Here is a 27,635-nt window from a genome sequence, read left to right on the forward strand (position 1 = left end):
AACTTCGAGTTTTTATATATCTGTTTAACTTTAAAAATGTTATCAAACTCTGTAGTGAGTAAATTAAAAACTTTACAATATAGCTGATTCGGATTTAATCCGGTTATTTCTAAGTTTGCAATTTTTTCACTCACTTTATTATTAAAAAGATTAATTTTATTTTCAGTAATTGGTCTAATTGATATTTGTTTACGTTCTGCGACTGTTTTATCTATTACCGAAAACATTTGACCACAATGATCCGAGCTAAGATTAGTAATAACTTGTTTTTCTACAGTCTCACAATGACAAAAAACATTATCTATACAAGTAGCGGACGTATTCGTTATACGAGTTGGTTCAGAGAAAATATTAAACAAATTAAAAGATTTAAATAAGTTTAAAAGACGAAGGCTTAATGATGTCACCTGTAGTATATCTATATTAAAGTCTCCGCAAACGATTAAAGATTTAGTATTCGAACTCAAATTATTCAAAACATCCTCCATTTTTTCTTCAAATACTTCAAAACTACCTGAGGGGGGTCGATACACGCATACTATAATATGTCTATTGAATTCAACGCAGGACAGTTCAATAGAGCGTTCGTCAGAGAGAGCTACTATATCTGGTCGCGATTTACAACGTATATCATTTCTCACTAATATAAGCGAACCGCCGCGGATGGCCTTCTCTCTAACAAATGAACTTGATAATGTATAGTTTTCTATATTTACTGTATTGTTACATCTCGAGATCCAGTGCTCAGTTATACACATTATATGTATATTAATTTTTTTTAGAAATAATTCTAGTTCCAGTTCTTTGCCTCCTAGGCCTTGCATATTCTGATGTACAATGTTAAATTTAAATGACCTAGGCATTGTCTTATTGTCTAGTTTAAATTGGAACTTACATCATTATACTTTATAGAAGCATATACTTTTATAGAAGTATTATTAGTACATTTAATTTCCTTCGTTATACCATGTATAACGGGGTTTTGTATATTATATGCTACTAAAGTAGCAATTTGTTTCTTAAAATATAAAGGTAGATACAACGTATCTTCTGTCAACTTACAGCTATTAAAAATAAATTTATTTAAATCTATATAAAATAAGGCGTCGCTATGACGTTCTGTCGTATTATATAATGTCAAGTTCAGGTTGTATATGTATTTATTTTGTTTTTCTGTAAGGGAAGAAGAATATGGAAAAGAGCATATAATAAATTTACATTTAGTTTTTTTAGTTTAGTTTAATATTTTTTAGTTTAGTTTAATATTGACAGAAGTGGGTGTCCGAGTGGAAGATTTTATAAAGAAAGGTATGTACATGGTTTTCGATACATTTAAAGACAAACGATTATAGGATAACCAATATGTACTATTTTAATAGCATTTTCACTATTTACTTTTATTGTTACCTGATATAAGTAAAACTGTGTCATCGGCATATGTGACAATCTTGCAGTTGGGACAGAGAGTTGGCAGAGTTCGTTTATACAGGGTGGAAGAGGCAGCGTTTTATTTTAAAACGATAATTTTATTATTTATTTTGTTCGAAAAAATAACTTTTTAATTTTTGGGAATTATTTTTTTTCCGAATTATATTAGGCTTTTATAGACTAGTTAAAACTGTGGTTTCATTTAAAGTGGTGCTGACAATTCCACTCTGTATACAGCAAGAAAAGGGTTGGGCCAAGGATTGAGCCCTGCGGAACTCCGTATGTAATAGACACAGTTTCAAAAAAAATAATAATGTGTCGTCCACAACCGCTGTAGTACTACTTCATTAGAGCGTACTTTCAACTTTTATAGTGTCAGTCGGTGCACAAAGAAATACGTATATTTATATGATTAATTTATGAGAATTACGTACGCTTACATCACGATTTAATTACCTTTTTGTTATGTTCTGGCTAAGCAGCAGCTCACTGTTTATGAGTGTGTTGCTATCTCACTCATTGCTTTTTTACCACATTTCTATATTTATTGAATTCTCCAAATATATTTTCCTTGCGTCTATAGTCGTTACATAAAAAAAATAGAAGTCTATAAAGCCGTCTACGTCTCGTTGTGTATGACCGACCGTGACCAGACGTCTCGTTTTTCGCTTGTGTATTCCGGTGTTCCGAAGCATGCCATCGGGACGTACAAATGTCCCGTTTTCTCGGAATGACAAGTAAATTTAGTCGGTCCATACAAGTTTCTCCGTGATTATCGTAGTACCCTATTTTTTAAAAAACGAAAGTATCAAATTATTTATTACTAGCAGCCCGCCCGCGGCTTCGCCCGCTTGAACTACAGGATTATTAATTTAATAAATAGAATTGACTGACAGTCAAATGTGTTGATGTCAATGATTAATTTAATTTACTCGTTCAGAAACAGTAAACGGAATATCGAATCGAAAATAATGAATTGAGCAAAAAACGTATATTTCGACACTATAGAGGGGATCAAAATTAATAGGATACTTCCGATTAATCTAGAATTATGAAAGGCAGCTACCATCTAAAGATAGGACTTGTTCAGGAAAAAATCGAAAAACTGTACATTTGTAGTTAAAAAGTTTGTAGAGCCCGACTCGCACTTGTCGGGTTTGTTGAACGAAGGCGTGATTGTATTTAAAACATTTAATAGTTTGTGTTCCCATTAGATCAATTGTTTTGCCGTCAAGGGTCAATCAGCTTCACGCTGTATTCAGAACCCATTGAGTAGGCATAGGAAACCCACTGTGAAGAAACTCCCTTCCTCACTTTCCGCCGCATTCTGGAGGCATTGCGTGTTGAGTGGCGGAACTCAACGCCGCTAATTGCCTCGAAACCAGAGCGAAGAAACGAATATATAAATGTAAATAAATATTTTATTTTATTTTGCCTGAAGTGGGGATCGAACCCACAACCGTCGCACCACAGGGGGGTGCCCTGTGCCGCTGCGCCACGCCACCCTCGTATAATAAACAATAAGGAGCAGAGAAATTATTCAGTAGACATTAATGTGTCCTTTCGTTCTTGTCATTTGTTAATTAATGTCTGTTTCGGATTTGGGAGTTGAGAAAAACGTAAAGAAAATAAAAGTCGCTATCTCATATTGTAAGTTTTGTTTTAATGTAAAAGGTAACTTATTTCTATTTTATTACATTTTATCCTTCTACTAATATTTACAAATTCATCAAGTAAATTTTAAAATCTGAATAATAATCTACATCATTATACTACAGGTATTTACTAACTTTAATAATTACTTAGAACAAATAAAAATATACTTATCATAAGATTCGTTAGTGTGGTAAATCACTCGTTGGTTTTCGTGAAGAAAATATTAACAAATAACGCGGCGCGATGTAAACTGGTCTCTAAGAGAGCAGTAGGCAACTATCTAAGTTCTATCACCTGGTTAGAACATTTTGACTGTTTGACTTTGTATATTCACTTTCTATTCTACTTATAAAATTACAAAATTCATATGATATAGATTTGTTATATTTTAGTGTTGTGTTTACCTTACTTAAGTTATATTACTATTATTGATATTTCTTTCATTTAAGTTTCAACATTAATAATTAATAATTACAACTTAAATAATTACAAGATTCATTAAAAGCTACATCGTCTAGTCAGTAGTCAGTATTATTCACTAGTCGCTAGTCGACAGTGTTACATTTGTAAAGATGGAAATATAAAAGTATCTATATTTACAACAATATAAAACAATTTTATAATTGTACCTCTTGGTTACATTGATTTGTTCTAAGAACAGGAATGTAATATCAAACGAGTACAACACGTGTATCTGTATCAATGTGTGTTATATTCGAGCAAAACAAATACCTAAACAATTTCGTAGGAGCTACAGCTACAGTTGCGAGTACTTGCGAGCGAGGCGAGGTCGCGCTAATCTACGAGAGGTTTTCCTGTTGTGGTCCACCGCGCCGTCACGCGTCCTCCCGGCGGCACCGCGCTCGTATGTTTTAATTATTACTGATAAAATAGACATGCTTTATTGTTTCCTTGAAAAGTACCTACACCACATTTGATTGAGCTAATTATAAATACACAGAGCGACCGTTATGTACATAGGTGGGCGCCCGCAACACGTCTCAGGTCAGGGCAGGCGCAGAAGCGCGGGCGCGGCGGAGGGGGCGCGCGCGCGGGGCACCTCGTTGTCCGCCACGTCCAGCTCGAGGCGCCGCCGCAGCCACGCCAGCATCGCCTCCTGCCGCACACATTCTTAAATCAATCAATCAGCTAGGTATAAGTTCGGCGAATGTTTTGTATTAGCCAATAGCCCCTTATCACTAAATAAGAAAAAAGTAACGATTAAACCTAGTTAAGCTCGTTAGTTAAAATACCTTTATTATTGAAAAAATGTTAAAATGGATTACCTAGTGTTAGTGTTATCAACACCGATTAGTCCTAAGTTGCATGACGTACTTTGTACTTCTTTACTTACTTTGTACTTACTGAGCAACTCTACCTCTAGGAAGGAGAAAGGTGTACGAGGTGACAGCGTCTCAGCGTCAATATATCACAGTATGACTGTTATTAGTGACCTTAACAGTCAAACTGTGACGGCAGAGTGACTCATTTTTATGGAAGAAAAATAATAAGTAATGATTTGACATAAAATTGACCAAGTCTATAATATTTTTTTCTAGGAGATCAATTGGAAAGACTGGCATATTAGTGGTAAGGTATAATTCTATATTTTCTTTTTTGAAAGTCACCGTTCACCGTGCACACGACAGCTGTATGTCACTCGAGTTTCACTTATCCTTTACTCTCAGCATACAAATAAGTATAGTTACGTTGGCCATTTAATGTAGATCAAAACTGTCTTTTACTGTTTTTCATTTTAATAAGTACTTTAGAAGTTGTTACAATATCAAAACATCCTTGCTGCGAAACGGCCCGCCACTCGCCATGCGTCCGTCCGCGCCCCGCGACGTTTTGCTTATAGCGCGCCCGCCGCGCCCGCCTGCCTCTATAGCAAAGAAGATTAGATGCGTTTGCACGTATTGGGTAATTGGAGTTGAATGTATTATTACAGCGCGATATATTTGGTTTCATATTTTTAGAAGGCTGCTGAGGGATACCGATCTATAATGCTCCTCAGCAAGATCTCCAAGGTGTTCGAGAAGTTATTCCTCTCACTTCTCCAGTCGCACATCCACCCACAAAGCGAGCATTTTGGCGAGCGGGAACCACTCTGGATAAACTACGCAACAGTGATCACACAACAGTGACCGAGAGAGAGTGTGAGTGTGCAATAGCAGTCTTCCTTGACGTAGCACGCGTATTCGACCGCGGCTGGCACCCGGGCTTACTTCATAAAGTGCTCAGAGCCGGCACAAATATATAGCTAAATTTGAGGCCAGTCCAGCACAAGCACAAAGTGTGACTGTAACGCGGCTGGTTGTGGATATATTCTGCGCTCTGGTGTCGAGACAAAAGCGCGGCGATGAGTTCCGCCACTCAACACGCAATGTCTCCAGAATTCGGCAGAGTGTGGGAAACGGGGTCGGGGTCGGGGGATTAATACTAGGTTCCCTCTGCCCTGCCGTTTGCGGGATACGGCGTGAAGCTGATAAAAAAAATATATACCTCAATAATCCTATCTCTATATCTAACCAATCTACTTCTCGAATAAGCAAAGAGACCAAACAAAAATATGAATTAATAACAAACAGCAAATAATCACAACAAACAAACTCTTTATTACTCCCAATTCTCGATTATGCCGATGCAAGCTATCCCAACTTAAGCGAGGACTATCTAAATAAACTTCAGCGACTTCAAAATCTAGCTATTCTATTTGCGTAACTAGGACCATATAGGTATCTGAATTTCGGATGAGCGGTTTGGCCGTATTTGCGTCACAGACAGACATACAAACAGAACTACTTTTAAATTTATAATTATGGATTTGGATGACAGCCTCTAGGCTGTGGACAGTTTTGAATAACTTGTAAAAAGTAATATCCTAAGACTAGCGGACGCGCGCAGCTTCGCCTGCTTATTTGCACCCTTAGGGATGCATTCTAATAAACCATGAAACACTTTTAAGAGATTAAATTTCAAATTTATAAAAATCGGTCGCGATTTAAAGACTTTTCCATACAAACTTTCAACCCCTGTTTCGTCCCTTTAGGGTTAAAAAATTTCAAAATCCCTTTTTAGTGGATGCCCAGATTACGAAAGTAAACATCTGTCCAAATTTCACGTTTCTACACACAGCGGCTACGGCTGTGCGTGCGTCTTACCTATAAATGTAGAGTAGGTCGTGGTGAGTAAAGCGCACCTGCCGGGGTCAGTCTCGGTGCGCCTCGTGGTGCGCGTTGTCGGTGTAGTCGTCGTAGTCGCGCGGCGCGTCCAGCTCGTCCTCGCGAACGTCGTACTCGCCCGCCTCTTCCGCCTCGCCCTCGCCCTCGGCCTCCTCCTCCTCCGAGCGCGCGCCGCTCCCTCCCGGCCGCTCCTCGCGCGCCGCCTCCTGCCACACCGACAACTACTTCCCACTACTCCCTCTGGCCATCTACCCGCTATTTGCGTGACGCCCGCATGGACCCTCGCGACCAAATATACAATTTAATATTTTTTCATTCCTCTGCTGGATTAGCAAAACTATGGAATTACCGGTGCGTCGAGAGAGTCCAAGAAGCTCGAGTTAGTAATGGCGGTAGCTTATATTGTTAGGAGTTAGAAAGCTCTCTCTAAACACTAGTAATCAATAAAGTAAAAAAACAGCTCGCGTACCTTGGAGGGCCTCCAGCCGCAACCCGGCAGCGGCAGGCCATCGGGCCCGAGCGGGCACGGCGCGTCCAGGCCGGGCACGCCCTGCTCGCCGCGCGCGCCCTTGTCGCCCTTGCGGCCGCGCTTGCCGGCCGGCCCCTGCACAGCACCACTCGTTACTACTCGCGCTCTATCTCGGAGGGGGAGGACTGCCGCCCCCTTTTATGCTTTCATCTCTCGCTCAAATACAAGTTATTTAATATGTACACATGATCATGAAGACTTATAATGAATATGAATATTTTAATATTTCTATTGTGCAACATAATATATTTCCTTTAAATGTTTTGTGTATAAAGAGAGAGAGAGAGATAAAGCATAAAATAACCACCGTGCGCTGAAGATACCGTGTGGCACAACTTGGTTCTATGATGCAAGTCTATGCTCAGCACACATGTTTATATCAAAGCTAATTATATAATATTTGGAGTAGCAAAGTCCTCACTACGTGTCTATGTGGTGTCAGGGTTAGTTATACTCATGCGGGATGTCCTGCGAAGGGAAAGTTAGTGGTGAGTGGTGAGTGAGGCGTGAGCGTGACTGAGAAGTAAACAGAACTAATAAGCAGATTGTCTACTTACGGGCTCTCCTTTATATCCTTTGTCGCCTTTCGGCCCCTATTGAGTAAAAGAACACATTAGCAGATATACTCGTAGAACTCGTTACCTTATGTAGCTCTACGCCCGCGGTCTGTCAACTTACCTCCTGTCCCGGTATTCCGTCAGTTCCCTGAAATTTTGCAATTCCAGATTAGTGCTAACAAAATTTTAGTTATGTCATATTAAATAAATAACAAGTAGGTACCAATTATAATATTCAACAAACAGCTTGGGTACTTACGGGCAGTCCGGGGTCGCCGCGCTCGCCCTTGCCGCCCGGCTCGCCCTGCGCGCCCTGCGTTAGTCCAACAAACAGTAACTACGCTCTCCAGACACAATGTAGTAATTATCATACAAAAGATTATTAGTGCTCGAATTCGACAAGGGACCGTTACCATAATTTATGTACATAATATTAAGAGTAAGAACATAGAAGTGAGGAAACACTCACCTTCATACCGTCGAGTCCCGGCGGGCCCTGTGGAGCAACAACGGTCGAGTCAGTACAAACGTCACTATGTAACTCGTGCTCGTTGAGATATTTAGAAGCATAAATGATATATCAGCTTACCTCTCGGCTTTGTAATAATCGAATGCACAAGTAAAGGGTTCATGCAACAGACAGACATACTGTATATAGATAAGTTATGATTGTCTTGGATGCGCCGCAACGATGCCGCCGGCGCATGCAGGGTGCGCACATTACACTTTCGGAGCCAGGAAATGGAAGAGGAGTGTGAAATGGAAGAGAAAATAAATGAAAGATCGAAAATATGCACGACATGCAATCGTTTATTTTGCTTCAAAATAATCTGTGAACAACAATATATTACGTTTTTGTGAGTATGGTACAAATGACAACTTTTCTTTCATAAAAAAACTAAACGCTTAATTAGTATCATTAGTAATAGGTACACTTACAGCAGTACGACATGTCGATAGAAATACAGGAAGGGTATCATAGAGCCGCAGCTGTCGGCGCTCGCATAGAGGGCGCGTTTAACCTAGGGGTTGTCGCAACTTTGTACATTGGATAAAGAACCAATAGTAATGAGAATATCGAGTACACACGGGTGACGACACACTAGCGCGGCCGGGACGGAGCGCCGACATCGGGTCGTTCCTTAGATATACATTAACACACGAATAGAAAGGGCGAGTACACGCACAGGACGAGAGTACAGGGCTTAGCTTACAGTACAATATACAGTAGAACAACATTAAATAGGTGACATACAGATATGGCCATCAATTACAGAATAATCCCTCGTGTCGTCGATCACGTATTAGTGTAAGACGGTATTGGGGGGTACGTGGCGGTGATCGCGACAGAGGTTCTGTAATTACAAATATTATCTAGAATCATGAAAAATATTGTTTTATACAATTTATAACACTTATATATAAATTTGGTAACGTCTTATTATAGAAACCCTTACTCTAGTTACGTACAAATTTTACAATTTACAATGTCGGCCGCGGGCGTCGCAGGAGCGGCTCGGAGGTGGCCGGGGCGCAGGGCGAGCGGGCGGGGGCGGGGGGGCGCGGCGGTGCGCGGGCGGCGGGGGGAGGCGCGCGCGTGGCGCGTGCGCGCTCTCACTACGTGAAGGCGAAGTCCGGCGGCCAGCGGTTCTCCTGCGCCCACACCGACCCGTTACTGGTTAGTACAGACACCGTGACAGCGTGACGCCGCCCGAGGACGGAACGACGCTCATGCACTATATTCATCCTCTATCATCGCTCTATCAGCTCTACAGTCGGTTAGTCGGTTAGTGTGTCTAAGTGTGGGCAGTGAGGCGCCACCGACACGCGCGACCTCTGTCCTCCTTGAAAGTTCCTTGTTAATTAAAAGCTTGGCACGATATGATAGATCAATAATATTTTGCAACAGAGGATGAAAGCGGTCAGGCGTGTCAGTGTGACATGATGTCATACAGAACGTTATCTACACTCACCCTCGGCCCGGAGTCTCCGGCACGGCCTGGCTCGCCCGCCTCGCCCGGCAGACCTACAGGCCCCTGCAAATGATACGCCAATTCTAAACTTCAACTTACTCCAGTAAAGTAGACCATATGTATTAACTTAAGTAAAGTAGGGAGCTCACCGGTAATCCCATCGGCCCCGGGTCACCTTTCTCTCCGCGTTCTCCCTGTAATTGTAAGCAAAGTTTCATTGTCAAATATGTACAAGTAAAAGTAAGAAAGCTAAAGCGGCACAATATGTGACTGTGAGTCGTCCAATTCAACATTTTATTTATAATAGCAATTCATGCATGAAACAACGTAACAAGTAAGTATAGATAAATGTTTACAACGAGCACTTTTGCAAGTGCCCGCGTCGCCGCGCACGTACTGCCTTGCCGCGCGTGCCCGGCTCGCCCTTGTCGCCCTTGATGCCGGGCGGCCCCGCCACGCCCGGGGCCCCCGCCGGCCCCGGCGCCCCCGGGGGACCCATCATCTGTACACGAACAATTACTATTAACCACTGGCTACTATAAAAACGCTCAGGAAAGTATAGCAGTATAAAATCTTCATCTATACATATAAGAATAAGAAAGTAAAAATGGCGCTTCTGTACATTGCATATATTTACAAAATAATAATTGAGGGGGTTTAGGAACAATTTAATTAAGCTGCATTTGCTAACAGATTATACATTAAATCATGAACACTACGTGACTACGACGGGACATCTTCGGCCCCTCGGGATCGAGCCTAGCCTTGCGGTGGTAAAGAGAACGTTGAATTTTAATTTTACATTTTCTTGAAAAGTATACAACCAAATTACATGATTACATTCGAAGATTGTCTTCATTAAATTTCCTTGATAGTGAAATAACTTTCGCTCGTAAGTTTCAATATACTCGTACACGTGATATAAAAATCAATGAAATATCACCTTACAATTTTCATTTACACTATCCTTGCAGAGCTCGATGGCATTTCTCATTATTGTTATTTCGTTATACAAGTGTAAGCACTTCTGAAGAATGCAGCTTGCAGCATACAGAGCAAAAAGAGAGTAACGGACATTGGTGGTCGGTATCCTTTTCTGTTCTTCCTTCCTTTTGTTTTTTTTGTGATTTAGACTTTTTAAATTTATATTTCAATATACTTTTGTACACAACAGAAGAATTGAAGATTGAATTTGGTATGGTTTACTCTATTCCGGTGGTTGCGTTGCCTCGTTTCGGGTTCCGTATTCTCTGTTGCTTTTTAATTTATTTATCGTTTCTTGGTCTCTATGCCAGATCCGAGGATAGACGTGAATGACAAGAAATCTCCTGGATCGGTAATCAGCATGGGGGTCCCACAAGGGACTATTCATGGTCCTTTTTTCTTTTTTCTATTTATATATATAAATGATTTACCATATCTGAAATATACCATGAAAACAAAATTAAACGCATGATTTTTAAAACACCTGACACGAAAATTGTTAAAGTCTTATGTACTCTTGAATCTTGATCCCGTAGATCCTGTCCATTCTACGGTATTCCTCGGTATCACCGTAGACTCCAAATTACAGTGGGGACCCCATGTTGATGGATTGGCGAATAGACTTAGGTCAGCAGCTTTCGCGGTTAAAAAAAATAGATGATTAACTGACGTGGAAACGGCTCGACTTGTTTACTTCAGCTACTTCCAAGTATTCAGCCAATATTTGTCCTTCAGAAGCGAGCTATACGTGCTATCTATAACTTAGGTCCTAAAGACTCCTTGAGGCGAAAGTTTAAAGAAATCAATATATTGACAGTTGCATCTCAATATATTTTTGTAAATCTTATGTATGTTAAGAAATACATTAATGATTTTCCAAAGTTAGGGATGTACATAATATTAATACTAGAAATAGGCTTAAACTTAGTGCACCTGTGACTCGATTGCATCGACTCCGTAATTAATTTATGGGACAATGTGTACGCTTTTACAATAGGATCCCAGAGAACGTCAGAGAATTTTCTATATCACGATTTAAAAAAAATGTGAAAAGACGTTTGTGTGTTAATAACCTTTAGATTATTATCAAATTAATGATTTTATAAATGATAACACGCCTAGGGAATGAAATGTTAGGTCCAGACTGTTTCAAAGGTATCGCTGTCGAAATAATAAAATATGTATTTGTTTAAAATTAAAAAAAAATAAGTCCCGCTGAGTTTCTTGCGCCGGTTCTTCTCAGGTCTGAGGGACTAACCTTAGTGAACTGGTGGTAAATTATTTGACGTTAAAAAAATAAAGCTTGTAATTTTTTATTTTGAATAAAAATATTTGAATTTGAATTCCAGAGTTTATTATATAGTCTATTCTATAGTCTATTATATAAGTGACTGAAGATTCGGTGGCTTGACGGATGAAACTGCCGACTGTGTCTTCTTCGGCGTCGGTGCAGTATATGCATTCATTTGTGCCTAGTGAGCACAACGACAGCATGTGGCATGCCGTCGTTTATGGCACTTTTGATTGATTTTATGTCAATGATGACTACAGACTCTTATGTTAATCCCAGAGATTCATTGATGGTCAGTATGCGTGAGTTGTTTCCTCTCCCATATCCTTTGCAGATAAGGTCCGGTATTGTGAAGTGTTATTGTCGAAGATGGCGGCCTTCTTTTCCTTGAGCAGGACCCTGAGCAAGTCTACGTTTCTTAGTCTTCTTCTTCTCAAAGATTTTTCTGATCTTATCACAGATCACAAAGGCTGACTTTGATGGTAGACTCTAGCGCCATACACCGTCCGAACAGCAAATTACCAATGTCAGGTGTAAACCAGTCAATATGTTTGTTTACTTTTCGAGCATGACATAAAAAGAAAACCTTACAAAGTAAAAGAAGAATATTGTTATAGGTACATCGAGTCACTCATATTGTGCGTTAGTTAACCAAGTACGAGAATCTTACAATTATTCAATTAAAAATCGACTCTACTTAACTATAAATATTGTTGAAAGTGGATAAGAATTACTTTACGTCACGTATTTGGTAGCATTGGTGATATGTATCCAGCAAGTCTAGAAGTAAATAGAAACTTACAATTTCGTGTCCGTAGAGCTCGTAGCCGGTGCCGTCTCCCTGCAAGTTCAACGGTGGGCATAAAGATTAACAGCTCGGGGAGTTCCGGAGATACACTCATATGGGTGGGTATTCTGGTAGTTCAGTAATTTTTTATATTAGCATATTGCCTTTAGTAAGATATGAAAGAAAATACATAACGTGCTCCACGTTGTGTGCTCGTCCCTTACATAATTACTGTACACCATTGTTCTAGTGTGCGTGCGTGTGTGCTCGTGTGCGTGAGTCAGTGCGCGCGTGTGAGTGTCGGAGAGGATAGTTACCTGCCTGCGTCTCAGCTTCCGGTACTTCTGCTGGGGCCGCGCGACCGGGAAGCGCGACCGGGAACAGAGCGAGCGGTTAGGACGTGCCATTGATCATCAAATGTTATTAAAATATATTATATATCAATTATATATTGAGGCCAGTCGTGGCGGAGGGACACGAATTTTGACTGTGGGTTCGATTCTCAGTCGAAGAAATGAAATATTTATATAAAATGTATATTTCTATTTCTTCGCCCTGGTTCGCATTAGGTTCCCTCTGCCTACCCTTCTGTGTATCCGGCACACACAGCGTGAAGCTGACTATTATATATTTTAGTAGGAATATTTTTTGTACAAATCCAACTATAAGATAATAGAACTGAAAAAATATGGAACCAATTTAGTAAAGTGTATCGGTGCCGGTAACATGATCAGTTACGTCTCTGTCGGCATTAATGGGAGACACAAGAGTGTGAATGTAGCTATAGAAGTCTGAAAGCCATATAAATATTTAAAGTATATGTTGTTATTAACCGAGTCTCCTTTGTCGCCTTTCTCGCCCTTGAGTCCGGGATACCCGGGCGGGCCCGGCAGGCCCGGCGCGCCCAGCATGCCCGGAGACCCCATGTCGCCGTAGTCGCCTTTCTCGCCCTTCGGTCCGGTCTCACCCTGTAGTACAATGTGAAGTAAGTGTATGACGAGTGACAGTCCCAATTACACATCAATAAAATAAATAAATTAAATTAGCTTCACGCCGTATCCCGCACACAGCAGGGTAGTCAGAGGGAACCTTGTGTTGAAATGTAAATAAAGATTTAAATAAATATTTCATCTCCTCGAGTGGGGATCGAACCCATAACCAGTCGATTTTACAGTGACGCTTTGTACCCCTGCGCTACGACTGGAATAAAATAAAGCATAGAGATATAATATTTGAAATAAGTGAAAATAAAAAAGGTAAAGCGGCAACTTACTGGTTTACCAGGAGGCCCGGGCACACCGGGGTCCCCGGAACGGCCGTCCAGCCCGGGCGGGCCGCGCGGCCCCGTGGAGCCCTCCTTGCCCGCGGTCCCTGTCACAGCGTATGCACAATTTATATCATAATTATGACTAAAGTCAATGCTTTTCACAATATATTATTTTTATTAATATTAGTTTGATATAAATTAATTTTTAACAAAAAGAAGAAGCGACTTCTAACAACGAACTAAAAAGTGAAAAATAATTATTTAAAAATAAAATTATTTTTTTAAAAAAATATTAAAATTAAAATTATTTTATAATTATTTAAAAATAAAATTAATTAAAAAAATATATTAAAATTATTTAAAAATAAAATTATTTAAAAAAAAATAAATATTTTATAATTATTTTTCACTTTTTAGTTCGTTGTTAGAAATCAGTTTGTCTTTTTGTTAAAAATTAATTTTAAGTGACAGGTAGATCTTTTAATAATGAGCATTTCGAACGAGTAGGTAGTGGTTGTCATATATGTAAAACTTTAATTTTAATTAGGTATTATTTTTGTGCAAACTAATAATTTGGCATATTGACAAGAATGTACATAACAAATATTCGGGCGAATTGGGAGCCTCTCCCTTTTTTTAAAGTCGGTTGAAAATGAGAATATCTTCTTTTTTGAAGTTGGTAAAAAAAGAAATGCAACGATGAGGAATCTCATTTCTGACACCAATTTTAACAATGTTTTGCTTGTTACTATTAACACAACATTACAGTATAATTATAATTTTTACCAAAAAAAAAACAAACTTGTTCAATTTCAACCGGATCCCATAATCACACTGCTAGACCAAACGATCCTTGAAGTATATTCTTACAAATAAAAAAAGAATCATCGAAATCGGTTGGCCCTACATTGAGTTATTCGTCTATTTGTCACGCACATTTACTCATAGACATCATTGTCAGACATAGACCAAAAAAAATTGACCAGACGGGAAGCACTAGCTTTTAAATAAAAAAAATAATCAAAATCGGTTCTCCATCTTTATTGTTTTTAAAAAGCGTAAATAAAGTAAAGCGTCACCTGCGCGCCCGCCTGCGTGGTCCGCCGCCGCCGCCGGTGCCGCGGTCGCACGTCACGCCGCAGTGCGGAGCTAGCGTTACGTGTCATTTGTACCTCTACTCAATTTACGCGCAACACCATGTTAGCAAACACCTATAGTCAGTTCCCTCGTGCAAGCGTGCTCGCGTGCCAGCGTGCTCGTGCCATGCTCTATGCTAATGTTCATGCGAAGATCCGTGGACTGTGGAGACAGGCGTCGGCGTCGACGAGAAGACAGAGTTGCAATCCTTGGAATGGTTCCATGAGAAACGCCATTTTATTCGGTTACAGGGTCATATACAAAGCTTAGTCCTATTTTAAACAACCGTTTTGCTGATTGGAAATGTAGAGAAGTGTAAGTGTGAAATATTTGACCGAGTATTCGAATAAAAAAAACGGGCAGTATTTTGCAGTAAAGAAAATCAAAGAATTATTGTAGAAGGCTGCGACAGGTTGCGCGTCAGAGAGAGCGATAGAGCCCGCCTAGGAGGGCAGAGCGGGAGAGCAGCCGTCTGGACTACACAAGAGAGAGGCCAGGGAGGACAGAGAAGACACAGAGGTCGGTGGGCATTACCCGCTTGCCGCGCTTGCCGCGGGCGCCGCGCTCGCCGGGCGGGCCGGGCGCGCCAGCCGCGCCGCGCTCCCCGCGCGCCCCCTCCGCGCCTTCAACACACACACGCGCTACTCACTGTACTCGACTTATTTGATTATATTCTATGTTGAAATCTCTGGTTATTGATATTGTATAAGATTACATAATTCTCATTAAAGAAGACTGAATTAGAAACTGTAAACAAATTCAGCATGTAAATGATACTGAACGGGCGAAATATAAATGAGAACCAAAATGTTGTAACCGATGCAAATATGTAACATGTGAGCTAATGTAATTATTAAGTTCTTATTTAGTTCTCTTATAAAGGAATCTTTCCCCTTATTCGTCTTAATGCTAGTGATTAGGAAAAGCAAATAAAAACCATAAGCCACTCTTAGCTAAGCTCGTGTGTGGAACACGCAGTGGTAGCGGCGTGATATTAGTGTTTACTAAAGTAATTAGTTCTACTATAAGTTTAAGCGAGACTAAAATTGAAAATAAAAAACTGGCTTTCCTTAATTTCACAAATGTTGATAGCGGTAAAAGCTACAATTTCTAGTTTACCAATTATTTCTAAATTCACAGTTCTTGGACATAATTGTAATGTACTATAAAAGGCATATTACCAGGGGGTCCAGGAGGTCCGGGGGGACCCTCGATGATGCCAGTAGGAAAAGCGTCGCCCTTTAGCGTCGTGGTGAAGCCTCGCTCGCCCTTGTCACCTTTATCTCCCTGAAATATTTAATTTATACGTATTATGTTCAAGCTTAAGTAGTTGCTCGTGTGAGCTATCTAGTATGTAAATTATTGCAAGAACTTTTGTATTATAGAATAAGTATAATATTATAGTATTGGATTATAGTACCTTATGGCCGCTAGGTCCGGGTGGCCCTATGGGGCCGGCGGGTCCTATGGGGCCAGGCGGTCCGAGCGCGCCGGGTGCCCCCGGCATCCCCGCAGGACCTGCCCGCCCCTCTGCGCCCGCAATGCCCTCCGCGCCTGGCGGCCCCGGTGGGCCTGGGGATCCCGGCTCTCCTGGCTCTCCCTTCCCACATTATAAAACACTTTTATAAAAATAAAATAAAAACCATTTAAATGAAAGCGTTTTTCGAACATAATTGGGGAACTGACTTAGAATTTTAAACATGTATGTATTATAATCTTATTATATACAGGGTTGTAACTCGATCGATGGATCAACGATGCTTTATGGATAGGGGTCCCCTACCCACTACCTTAAACTACTACACAAAAATGTTATTCTTTAATAAGAATTCTCATTATAAGAATAACTTTTTTTACTGTGTCCATGATTTAATTGAATTTCTTAACGTGTAATTCAGAGCCAGCCTTATGAAACTTTAAAGATTGTTTCTTATTTATATCAATAGTTTTTTAAATTAAAAACTGTAGAAAAAATCGCAGTAATATTTTTTAGTTTGAACTGAAATTAGAATTGTTTTTAGAATTTAACCTTTTAAAATAATATTTTTTATTTCGTTGTTATTTTCAAGAATTATAGAGCGATAGTTTTACTATTATTTGGTACGAAAGGAGTATTATTGAGCCCTATGGAGAGTTTGTCAATCTGTTTTTTTCCATAAAATTATAAATTCCTAAATATCTGCTGAACCACTGAAAATGCTACCCATACATGGGGGTGTATGTAAGAATTGAGTTCCCCTACCCATAGACTACCGTTACTTTGTCGATCGACTTACATCCAGTATTTTGGCAAATTCTTTATTAAGCATGCACTAATTATTGATGAAAGTATTAATAATCATTATAATATACAAAGGTATAAGATTAGAATTTTAACATCTCATCTCGTAATTCACTGTTAATTTTCTTTAATGTTAATTGTTTTTGTGCAAAAATAACATTATTATGTACTAAATTAGCACAACACTAAAAATAACGCGTCCATGCAAATGTTGATCAAATAATTAAAAGGAGCATGCCAGTACATAGAAGTATGCAGACTAACAGACGGACAGATTCTACATTTTATTCAAAATTCCCTACATTCTACATTTTTCTAAAAATATAGACTCTATTGTATTTTTTATTTTACCATTTAAATTATGAATTTTCCAAGCTATAATTGGCTTGCGAAGGATAAAAGTGATGATGACTTGTGGATTTTGGAAGAAAATTAAAAGTAGTTGAAATAAGTGAGAAATAAGTCTGAAGGCAAGATATATATTTAATTTAATTTCCGATGAATTCAAGAAATTTTAGGTAGATTCGAATTCAATGTTAGGAGAGAGTAGAGAGTAGAGAGTAGAGAGTAGAGACGCAGGCGCATGGGCGGGTTGTGCCACTCACCTTGAGCTGTATGATGGACTGCGCGGAGATGTTGTGCCCGGCCGCCTGCAGGCCCTGCGCACACACCGCGTCAGTCACGACACACACACACACACACAAGCCACACCACACACAAGTGTGTATCATTGCACATAGTGCGTTGCGAGAGATGTACTAGTAGTAGGTAAAGTCAGACAAAATAAAATAGCTAAACATAAATATTTCATACAAAATTCCTATCTACTTATAAAATAATGAAATTATTTAAAAAAACATAAAACATTTGACAAAAGCGCAAAATATTTTTTATAACAGAAGCTAAAAGATTGCCGCTGCCCGAATGAAATAAAACAAGTTAGGCAAAGGCGCAGTCGCCTCTATAGGCGAGGCTAGAGGCTTGCCGGCTACGGCGGGGTACCTTCACGGCTATGATCTCCGCGGTGGTGTAGGGGCTCATCTTAAAGTTGTCCACTGATCTTTTGACCCCCTGTAACCGCCGGAACAATAAACATATGGTATATTGTCTCTTACGTAATGGTACAAGTTTGTTGGGTAAGAGTTGCCAACGTTTAGATATGTACTCGTATGTTGTTCGTATTTATTTGCTAAGGCAACTATACTTAAATACCTTCACAGCTGAGAAGACGTCGAAACCAGGACTGCCGTGCTCGCCTTTCTGCCCCTTGTCTCCGGGTCGTCCCTATAACATTTAAAAAATATATGTTGAAAGTAAATTAAAAACATCTAAATTATATCACTTAATATTTATATTATATCATCTAATACATATTATATCACCTAAATTTCCCTAAATGTGTTTACTTATGTATATGTCACGGTAAGATTATAAAAACGGTTAGTTTACAATCTCACTCGACAATTTATAATAATAATAACCCCGCAGGGCAGCTTGTGGCGACCTGAGTCTTCGGGAGGGGAATTGTAATCTATTCCCCGCCTCTGGCTTGCTTTAATTGGGCGGCAGAGTGGAGCGCAAGAGCTATATGCTCGAAAGGGTGAAAGTGCTTAAGCTACGTAATAACGGGGAAACCCGCTCACGAGCTCCACGTGATGGTGGAACCGGTGCACACCTCTCTACACCCTTAGCCGACCACGCTGATATTGCGCCCGAGGCACTACGCCGCTTTGTGGGGGCCCATGTAGTGGGAGGCGAGTCACCGTCCGCCAACCATTCCATTCGAGACTATTATAAAGGCGGACGTCCGTTAGTCTCATTCAATAGCCCAGTAGCCAGTCCATCCAAATTGCATTCCATAGTCCTAGTTTAAATTTCCACATTTTCCATAGTTCCTATGCATTAACCGGCGGCCATCTCTGGTCCATCATCATATTAAATACTAGCGGCCAGCTGCGGCTTCGCCTGTGTGAACTACGTTACTATTAATTTCTGTCTCCATGAGTACCTACGTCCTATAAGTGACGTCTATGCAAAATTTGAGACTCCTAGCATTTGTAGTAACGAAGTTTCATACAAACTTTCAACCCCAAAAACAACCCCTTAGAAGTCGAATATTGCAAATTCCCGTCTTAGCGAGCACCTACGTCCTATAAATAACTCCTATGCAAAATTTGAGATTCCTAGCACATGTAGTTTCTGAGATTTCGTGATGAGTGAGTGACCTTTCGCTTTTATATATATAGATATAAAATATATAAGTTATTTATCATATAAACATACATACACTGATAAAAACACAACATACATACATAAAAATATATAAATATATGCATACATGCATAATGCATACATACTATATATATTTTGGTAGAGTATAGTGATTGCAATTAAACAAACTAAACTGAAAAAAAGTAAATATTATCCCCAAAATTACACACTATTTTTATGTGTAAAAGTTATATAGGTACTTTAGTTTTGTACTTTTTACACAATAATTGATTATGTAAATAGAAAAACAGATAATAATTTTTAAATTAGATTATATAGGTTTAACCATCCTTTAACTCCAGAGCGCCATCTATTGTGCTAATAGCTAAACGATAACCGTTCGATCGTAGTTAAAACATACCTTTTTCTGAGTATAAATAATCAAAAACTATATTTTGCTACCCTTTACAGACTATTTAATTTTCTTTATATTTAATTCAGTAGTTTTTACAATGAAAAAAATTTGCTTAATATATATATATTTTTTATCAACAGTCATGTAATTAAAACGTTTCCAAATTCTTTTCTTCCAGAGAATCTTGCCAGAGCCCCCTCTATTGTGCTAACAGTAAAACTGTAATCGTTCGATCATAGTTAAAACATACCGTTTTCTCAGTATACATAATCAAAAACTATATTTTGCTAAAGTTTTATAATTAATAATATTTCTCCCGAAGTAATTAACAAATAATAACTTGTTGAGATATGTTTTATTCGTTATCCAGATTCGATAGTACTTACTATTTGTTGCCCATAGATAGCGTCACATGTACCTATTTTTACTATCTTAAATATTAACTTCTTGAAAACATTAAATACTTATATCTTTTGATAGAGTGAAGCGATTACAATGAAATAAAAACTAAAAGTTCCTCTGATTTACTTGTAATTTTTATATATAAAAGTTGCTTATTGCTTTTGTTGTTGCTTTGTTGAAACGAAGCAGATTCGTGATACTCGTCACTCGTCCTTCCTTTCTCCAATACATCAGAAGACTAAATCATTCCACAATCGTCAAAACATCAGAAGACTAAATCATTCTACGATCGTCAACTTCCTCCTTATTTTAAAAACGAACTTCACCCTCACACGTCACGACTCTACTCAAGGCATAAGCCTCCGCGTTATTGGTCAAATTACCTCACTGGTCTAATAAAAGTCAAATAGGAGTCTCTTTAATATAAGTCAGCCAATCGTAATTCTACAATAATCAACAATTAGTGTCTTTTCGATCATTTCCTCTAAAGCTATACAAATGTGTTGACACATTGTCTTTTTACATGAACTCAGCCAGTCATATTATAAACAGTTGCTACAGATGATATTAAAGCTAATCATTAAACATCTAAGATAATATAATATCTGTTCTACTCTTCCTTCTACATATATATGTATATATAAAGACAATTACGTGTAATTTTCTTAAATTTTAGTACAGTAATTCCTGGCCATAGACTAACATTGGTTACGTCTATGGTTTCAAATAGATAATCTGTGAAGACGCTATACAAACTGTCAACATAGATCTTTTAAATTAATTTTTACTTAACACGTGTAATATAAAAAATTGTTAGTAGTAATAAACATTAAATGTCGTTTCTTTAACGAGAAACTCAATGTGTTTTTAATTACTATTATAAAATAACATTTACATTATAAATCGACAAAATTATAAAATCTTTGTCAAATTATTTTTCACTTTTTAGTTCGTTATTAGAAGTCGTTTTTCTTTTTGTTAAAAATTAATTTATTTACTTTTTTACTTATATTTTAGCTTAAATTATAGGAATCTCTTGGTGAGTATAGGCCTCCTCTATTTTTCTCCATGTTTTTCTATCCTGTGCTAGTCTTATCCAGTTTTTCCTGCAATGGACACTATGTCATGTGCCCATCGTTTTTGTCGCCTGCCCTCTTTTCTTCTTCCTCGTGGGCTGATGCATTTAGTGGTTTTGAGAGTCCATCGGTGGTCAGTGCATCTCGCGACGTGGCCAGCCCAGCCCCATTTTAATTTTAATGTTTTATACAATGCATCGGTCACTTTTATCTTTTTTCTTATATCTCCACTTTTGATCTTTTGAATTTTTCTTAGGTGTAACATGCTTCTTTCCATTGCTCGCTGGCAAATTTTTATCTTTTTCTTTATTTTGCTTGTTACTTGTACTTGCTTGTTACTTTATTTTGCTTGTTATTTGCACTTGTACCACGTTTGGGAACCATAGGTCAAGCCGGGGAGAATGAGGTCAAGCAAGTGTCCATGATAATTTAATGTTTTTCTTCAATTTATAAACAGTCTGAAAATTGTGAACTCTTTAAACGCCGGCCCTGATTGGTTGCCTTTACAGCAAAACCGACCAATACGCCTTGCGACCACAGAGCTGAGAATCTAAAAAGGTGTCAATAAAATGTTTTGTTTATTATGTGATGTAAAGTACCTATGTTGTATTGAAAATATTTTTTTTAATATATTCGTAAATAAAAAAATAAACATTTAAGAATTAAGATTATATACTGTGACTTTGGTATTTATGTACTAATACTTCCGCATGTATGCAGATATTTAAGTGCAGGTTCGGTTATGTTAGATTAGTTATTTTTTTAATTTAAATGTTTCTAACCTTTTTTTTACCGCTGAGAAATGCATTTACGCAGACCGCTCATACAGAAGGTCAGCGCCTTAGCGGAAGCTACCCACTAAAACCCAGCGGAAACCCTCTGCACCTCACGCTCACGCATACTACTACAACGCTTCGGTGGAAGTCCCACCTATTGCGGGCAACCGTCGCCTCCTCAGCAGCAGCCTCGGTGACTTGGAGGAGGATGACCCTCCCGCTGCACTTCGCATATATATTTAAATCGCCTAATCTGTAGCTCCGGAGCCTACTGAATGTATTGCGTGATTTATTGCGTTGACGATGTCGGTTCACAATTTTAACGGTGTTCATAATGTTACGGTGACATATACATTACTCGTTACATATTACCATTTGATACAATATCTAACTGCTATTGAGGTGTCTCCTTGAATATAGCACGAAACAGAAAAAAAATATTTGTATGATATTACGTACCGGGTCGCCCTTAGGTCCGTCTAAGCCAATTGGTCCCTGAAATATTTTAAATTAATATTTAATAACATATATACCATACATTGTATATTTAGATATTTTAGTCAATAAAAGTTAAAAATCTTTTACAATCTAGATATGTTAGTAAGAGAAAACTATTCCAGAAGAATAAGGCTAACACACTTGTTATTAGTGAACTCTGAAGTAAACGCGTAAGCGAGAGGTTAGTTGAGTGCGGTCAGTTCGCGTACCGGAATGCCATTAAGCAGGAATCCCACTATGTTAGATCTACGTAACTAACGCCCGAGGGCTCTACTGGGCTGTTGCCCTGCAGGCTCCTTACGACTGCCTTCTCTTTGACGTAGAGCCTGTGCTCTTGCTGACATCAGAGATCAGATTAAATAAAAGAATGTGATGGAGTGATGTTTAGAGGCAGCAGCGGTAAGGAGGGGGCGGCGGGCACTACGGGGTCCGGCGGGGGCCGGCGCTTACCATAAAGCCGCGTTCGCCTTTCTCGCCCTTGCTCCCCTGAAACGTCAATCCGTATCTTTGAGCTGCCCACCACACACCTATCATTAAATAAGTCTCCCAAGTACAAGATTTACCAAAATCTACACAAATCTATTATGTAACATTGCAGTCAGTTAACTGTATAAAATCACACTATTAATTAAGAAAGGTATAATACATTACCCTTCGTCTGAACATATTTTACTTAAACGAGCACAAGTATTCTAGTAGCTTACAATTTGCAGAAAAATAATTATAATAATTATGCAAATATTTAAAAACATAGATATGAAAATAAAATAAAATTTTAACAGAAAGAAAGAAAAAATAAATATAATAAAAAAAATTATACCGGGAATCCATTTTTCCCCGGCGCTCCCATTAACCCCTGCAAAGAAATTAAAACATACTTAAGCAGTTATATAGCCCACAAGCAAAACATACATATGGAACAAAAAATAAAATATATAATTTTGTAAACGTACGAGGCAACTGTAGGTACAATATTTACATATTGTTAGCGTACTCGTGTAAAAGTGGGTACATTTGATTGATTTGAAAAAGACAATAAAAGCAGTGGAATTATGTGAAACGGGAACAGTTGCTTGTACGCGGAAGCCCTGATTGGAAGTATATAGATAGGTGCCTAGTGTGTAGTGTGTAGTGTTGTTATTGAGTGATACATGTCACTTATTGTAATTACGTGGAACCTCTGTGCGAGTACGTTGGAAACTTATAGACGGTATGACTGTGTTTTATCGTGTTTATTTTTAAAAAACGCTAACCGCTTTCGATTTCTTATGTATTATCTATATATATATATAAAAGGGACTTGTCCTCACTGACTGAGGTAAGACGCACGCACAGCCGTAATCGCTGTGCGTAGAAACGTGGAATTTGGACAGATGTTTACTTTTGTAATCTGGACATCCACTAAGGGATTTTGAAAAATTTTAACTCTAAAGGGGTGAAATAGGGGTTGAAAATTTGTATGGAAAAAATGTTTTTTTAAATCAGCACCGATTTTTATAAAAAGCATGAGGATCCCCCGGAGGGCATGTATGAAGAGGTTGATGACAGAGGACGAGGCGACCGTAGCGTTTGGCGCTCCGTTCTCCCTGACTACCCCGCTAGGTATAAAGCGTGAAGCTGTGTATGTAGGTATGTAGGTATGTATGTAATAAAATAAATGGTGTAAAACAATACATACCGGAGGTCCAGGCTCGCCAGAGTCTCCCTTCTTTCCTTTCTTACCGCGCTTGCCGGGAGGACCGGGAGGGCCTGAAAAAGTTATATTTACAAAATTTTAACTAAACTACTTTATGTTGATTTCAAGTAGTAATATGTACACGTTTTATATATTGGTGCGTGCTCCGGCTTTGTGACACCTAGCGGTGCACTCTAGCTCGCTCGCTCGGCGGTGCGAGGAAATTATTCACTCTTACGCATAATATCAAAAAACGCTGACATAAGCGCGGGGCTGTTGGGAACCTTGAGAGTACTTATCGAGCGTGAGTGGCGGTCGTCGCAGGAACATTAAGTTGATAGAATGAACGTTATTAGATAATCTAATCGAATTAGTTTATGTTAAGCCAAGGCAAAACAATCTTAACAGATAACTCACATGTTATTAAATATGTAAGTTAAGTAATCAATACTTTTTGAGTGTATAACTGCAGTGTGGGCAGGTATGTGCACTTTGAAGTAATTCAATAATATTTTCCACTTTTCAGTTTCCGTTTTTTCAGCTTTTTGCATAAAGATATGGGTTTGGAGCCGCTTTATTTAATTTTAATGTTGTTATTTCTTTTTTATTATTTTTGGTAACGTTATTATTATTTTTTTATTAATAATCTTATGTACAGGCATTGTTCTACTAAAGTAATTGTTTTTTATAGTTTCTTTATTCGTTATTGGTTAATTCGTCCATTTCTTGGCCCATATTATAATCGATAGATTCAAATGAGTATGTAAAGGCGCTCACAGACGCGCGTGCGACAACGCGACGTCATCGGAGTGCAGATAATCCGGATAATCTTTAGAAACACGACGCGCGCCCGACGCGATGCACGCACATGTTTTATTCGGCATTGCAGCGCAGCACAGCGCATTGAGGCCTTAGATTACTACTTTTCATTGACATGAAACATTACAAAGAGATAATAATCCATTTGTTTACTTTTACTTTGTTAAAGCTAACGAAATACAAAATACATTCGTTCTTTCTAAATTGTAACAAAATCTTTGACGCTTTGTGAGCTGTGAGGGCGCGAGGGTCCAGGGACAGCACTTCTCTCAAATGAATTAAGACACCATACAAACGCAGCCGGCGGCGTCGCCTTGATCTCCGCTCTCCGCCCTCATTGAACCCATTTACATTTAATTACGTCCGCAAACAGTTTTTATTATTTGAAGTGCTCCGCGTATTCTAACTTATGACCTGCTTTGACAACAAATTTGAACAGGATGATTGTTAAAACATAGAAAAAAATCTTAAGGAGTACTTTAATATAGTTGATTCAACACGAGGCTCATTTATCACTCTTAAATGATGGTAAATCTTGAGGTTGTTTGCACGCCATCAAAGCCATCAACATTTGTATGGTCAATGTTCATTCTCAATTGTAAATGCCATAGACGGTTGAGATTCAACTAGGAAGCAAGTAATACAAGGTATAGTTAAACGAATATTTAGAACTAATTTAGTTTTAAATGATGACAATGCAGAAGTCCAGATGGTCACAAATCATCTCCGTAATTTCTGCCATTATCACCCTCCGCGTATTTTGATAATCGAGTCTCCTGGTGGGCCCGGCGTGCCGCCCTCCCCCCCACCGCCCCGCCTGAACTGCGCGTAAATTGAGTTAGCCGCGCTTAAGCGTCGTTTCGGTTCATACTTTAGAAAGTAATCTTGTTTTTCCGCTGAGGGCCCTCGGGTGCGTAATGAAAATATTGTTGGTGAAATCTTTGGATTACAAGAGTTTTTTTATGGAAATTGAGGACTAGATCGGAGCGTAAAGTGCGTGTTAAATATAGAATGTTCGCAATCACGGACAAATCAATTTTGAATGTGAAAGTTCGATTAATATTTTACAGACATGATAGATGTTTGGACAAATAAATTATGTTCTTAAGAAACATGGAAGTAAAACAAAAATCTTTTAAGGGTAAAAACGGGATACTTATAGGATCGCTTTTTGTCCGTCTGTCAAGACCATTTATCTCGAGATGGCATACAGATATCAAGCTGAAATTGACATCATGGGTATATTAAGGTCTATAGTCCCTTGAGGCACAGAAAAAATTTACTAGGTTAACGCAATTAAAAGATACAAGAATTTATACGTCGATCTTGCTGCATTTTATATGAAAGTCGCCACGTAATCAAATCATAGTGAACGTACAGTTATAAAAGGAGAATTAAACTTTTGGGCTAAACATGTAAAGAGTTGAGGTGTGGACGTTAGAATAGCAAATAATAATTAATTTATTGACTTAAAGTGGAGAAAAATGAAAAAAAATAGTTTTAGATCTTTAACCGATTAAAACCGAAAAAAAGTGATAGTTTTCTTAACATATGGCGTCTCGAGCGTGCCAGTATTCAAATCAATCATATTTTAAATGAGAGATGTGACAGCGCTGCTACAATGACACTCATTACGTTCGTGTTGATGCTGAGATGATAAGTGCTTTCCCGTGTGTTGATATTTTCAACGACTACTGCTTTGTTTCTCACAGATTTTGAGTCTACCTACTTTGTACGACCCTCGTTTCCCCACTGGACTCTAACGACCGCCACGCTGTGAATATGAATCGCTGTGTGAATTGTGGGGATAGCCATTGGACACTGCAATACGACATAGAGACATGCTATAAGAGGAGCTAAAATATTCATTTAAATGTATTTTATTTATAAATAATAAACATTTATCTTGATCTAAGAGAGGAGCAATTAAATAAGCTTGAGCGTCTTCAAAATGTGTGTATACGATTCATATTTGGTCTACGTAAATATGATCACAGTTCCGACTTCCGAAAAAAGCTCAAGTGGCTCCCTGTCCGGCTTCGTAGGAATACTCACATACTTCATCTTCTTTACTGTATTCTGTTCAATCCAACTTCTCCCCCGTACCTAAAGGAACGATTTGAATTTTTGGGCCGCTCACATCCTCGACGTCTGCGATCCGACTATAGTCGGGTGCTAAAAATTCCACAACATTCCTCGTCATTTTATGGTGATTCATTTACAATTACTGCGAGTCGGTTATGGAACGCCCTGCCCTTGATTGTTAGGAATTCAAAAACGTTCCTTACCTTTAAAAAACGCTTAAAAAAACACTTTCTAGCCCTCTAAACCTTTTTAACCGTACTTACTTAATATAAATGTAATTTGTTATTATTATTTATTTTATTTTCATTTTATATATTTTTTCCCTTGTTTCTATACTAAGTATGTATCCATATGTTAACATAATTTATAAGTGTATATGTATGTATGTATGTAAGTATGTATGTATGTAAGTATGTATGTATTTATTTATGTATATATGTATCTATCTTTGTGTAGGTTTATTTATTTATTTATTTATTTATTTATATAGTTCTTTGTAGTTGTTGTTTGTTATATCTATTCACACCCTACTCACTATTTACTTATTATTTTTTTTGCGATTTCCAACGCCTCAAGGTTACCTGGAAGAAATCGCTATTTCAG

General features: G+C 38.5%; 1 protein-coding gene across 26 annotated transcripts in view; it reads right to left on the reverse strand.

The window, feature by feature from the left end:
- Nucleotides 1-3,071: 3,071 nt before the first annotated feature.
- Nucleotides 3,072-27,635, reverse strand: part of LOC146539746 (uncharacterized) — a 313,384-nt gene continuing 288,820 nt past the window's right edge. For 3 of the 26 annotated variants that reach the window (XM_085207294.1, XM_085207302.1, XM_085207278.1), the window contains exons 2-23: nt 24,132-24,202; nt 23,274-23,309; nt 22,904-22,939; nt 22,415-22,450; nt 18,288-18,359; nt 18,078-18,146; nt 17,681-17,734; nt 16,215-16,394; nt 15,976-16,081; nt 13,664-13,761; nt 13,224-13,358; nt 12,708-12,734; nt 12,406-12,453; nt 9,726-9,830; nt 9,478-9,522; nt 9,329-9,391; nt 7,825-7,851; nt 7,615-7,668; nt 7,477-7,503; nt 7,356-7,391; nt 6,739-6,873; nt 4,061-6,490 (exon numbers count right to left, since the gene is read on the reverse strand). In XM_085207294.1, the coding sequence (XP_085063420.1) occupies nt 6,296-6,490; nt 6,739-6,873; nt 7,356-7,391; nt 7,477-7,503; nt 7,615-7,668; nt 7,825-7,851; nt 9,329-9,391; nt 9,478-9,522; nt 9,726-9,830; nt 12,406-12,453; nt 12,708-12,734; nt 13,224-13,358; nt 13,664-13,761; nt 15,976-16,081; nt 16,215-16,394; nt 17,681-17,734; nt 18,078-18,146; nt 18,288-18,359; nt 22,415-22,450; nt 22,904-22,939; nt 23,274-23,309; nt 24,132-24,202 (1,655 nt within the window). In that variant the 3' untranslated portion in view covers nt 4,061-6,295. Of the gene's footprint in view, nt 6,491-6,738; nt 6,874-7,355; nt 7,392-7,476; nt 7,504-7,614; nt 7,669-7,824; nt 7,852-8,145; nt 9,009-9,328; nt 9,392-9,477; nt 9,523-9,725; nt 9,831-12,405; nt 12,454-12,707; nt 12,735-13,223; nt 13,359-13,663; nt 13,762-15,328; nt 15,418-15,975; nt 16,082-16,214; nt 16,395-17,680; nt 17,735-18,077; nt 18,147-18,287; nt 18,360-22,414; nt 22,451-22,903; nt 22,940-23,273; nt 23,310-24,131; nt 24,203-27,635 lie in introns of those variants that run through there. The other 23 variants (XM_085207298.1, XM_085207306.1, XM_085207287.1 and 20 more) reach the window with 20 other exon arrangements.

This window comes from Heliconius melpomene, chromosome 3 (assembly GCF_056956725.1).
Source record: "Heliconius melpomene rosina isolate 202511_hmr_F chromosome 3, ASM5695672v1, whole genome shotgun sequence".
Classification (NCBI taxonomy): domain Eukaryota; kingdom Metazoa; phylum Arthropoda; class Insecta; order Lepidoptera; family Nymphalidae; genus Heliconius; species Heliconius melpomene.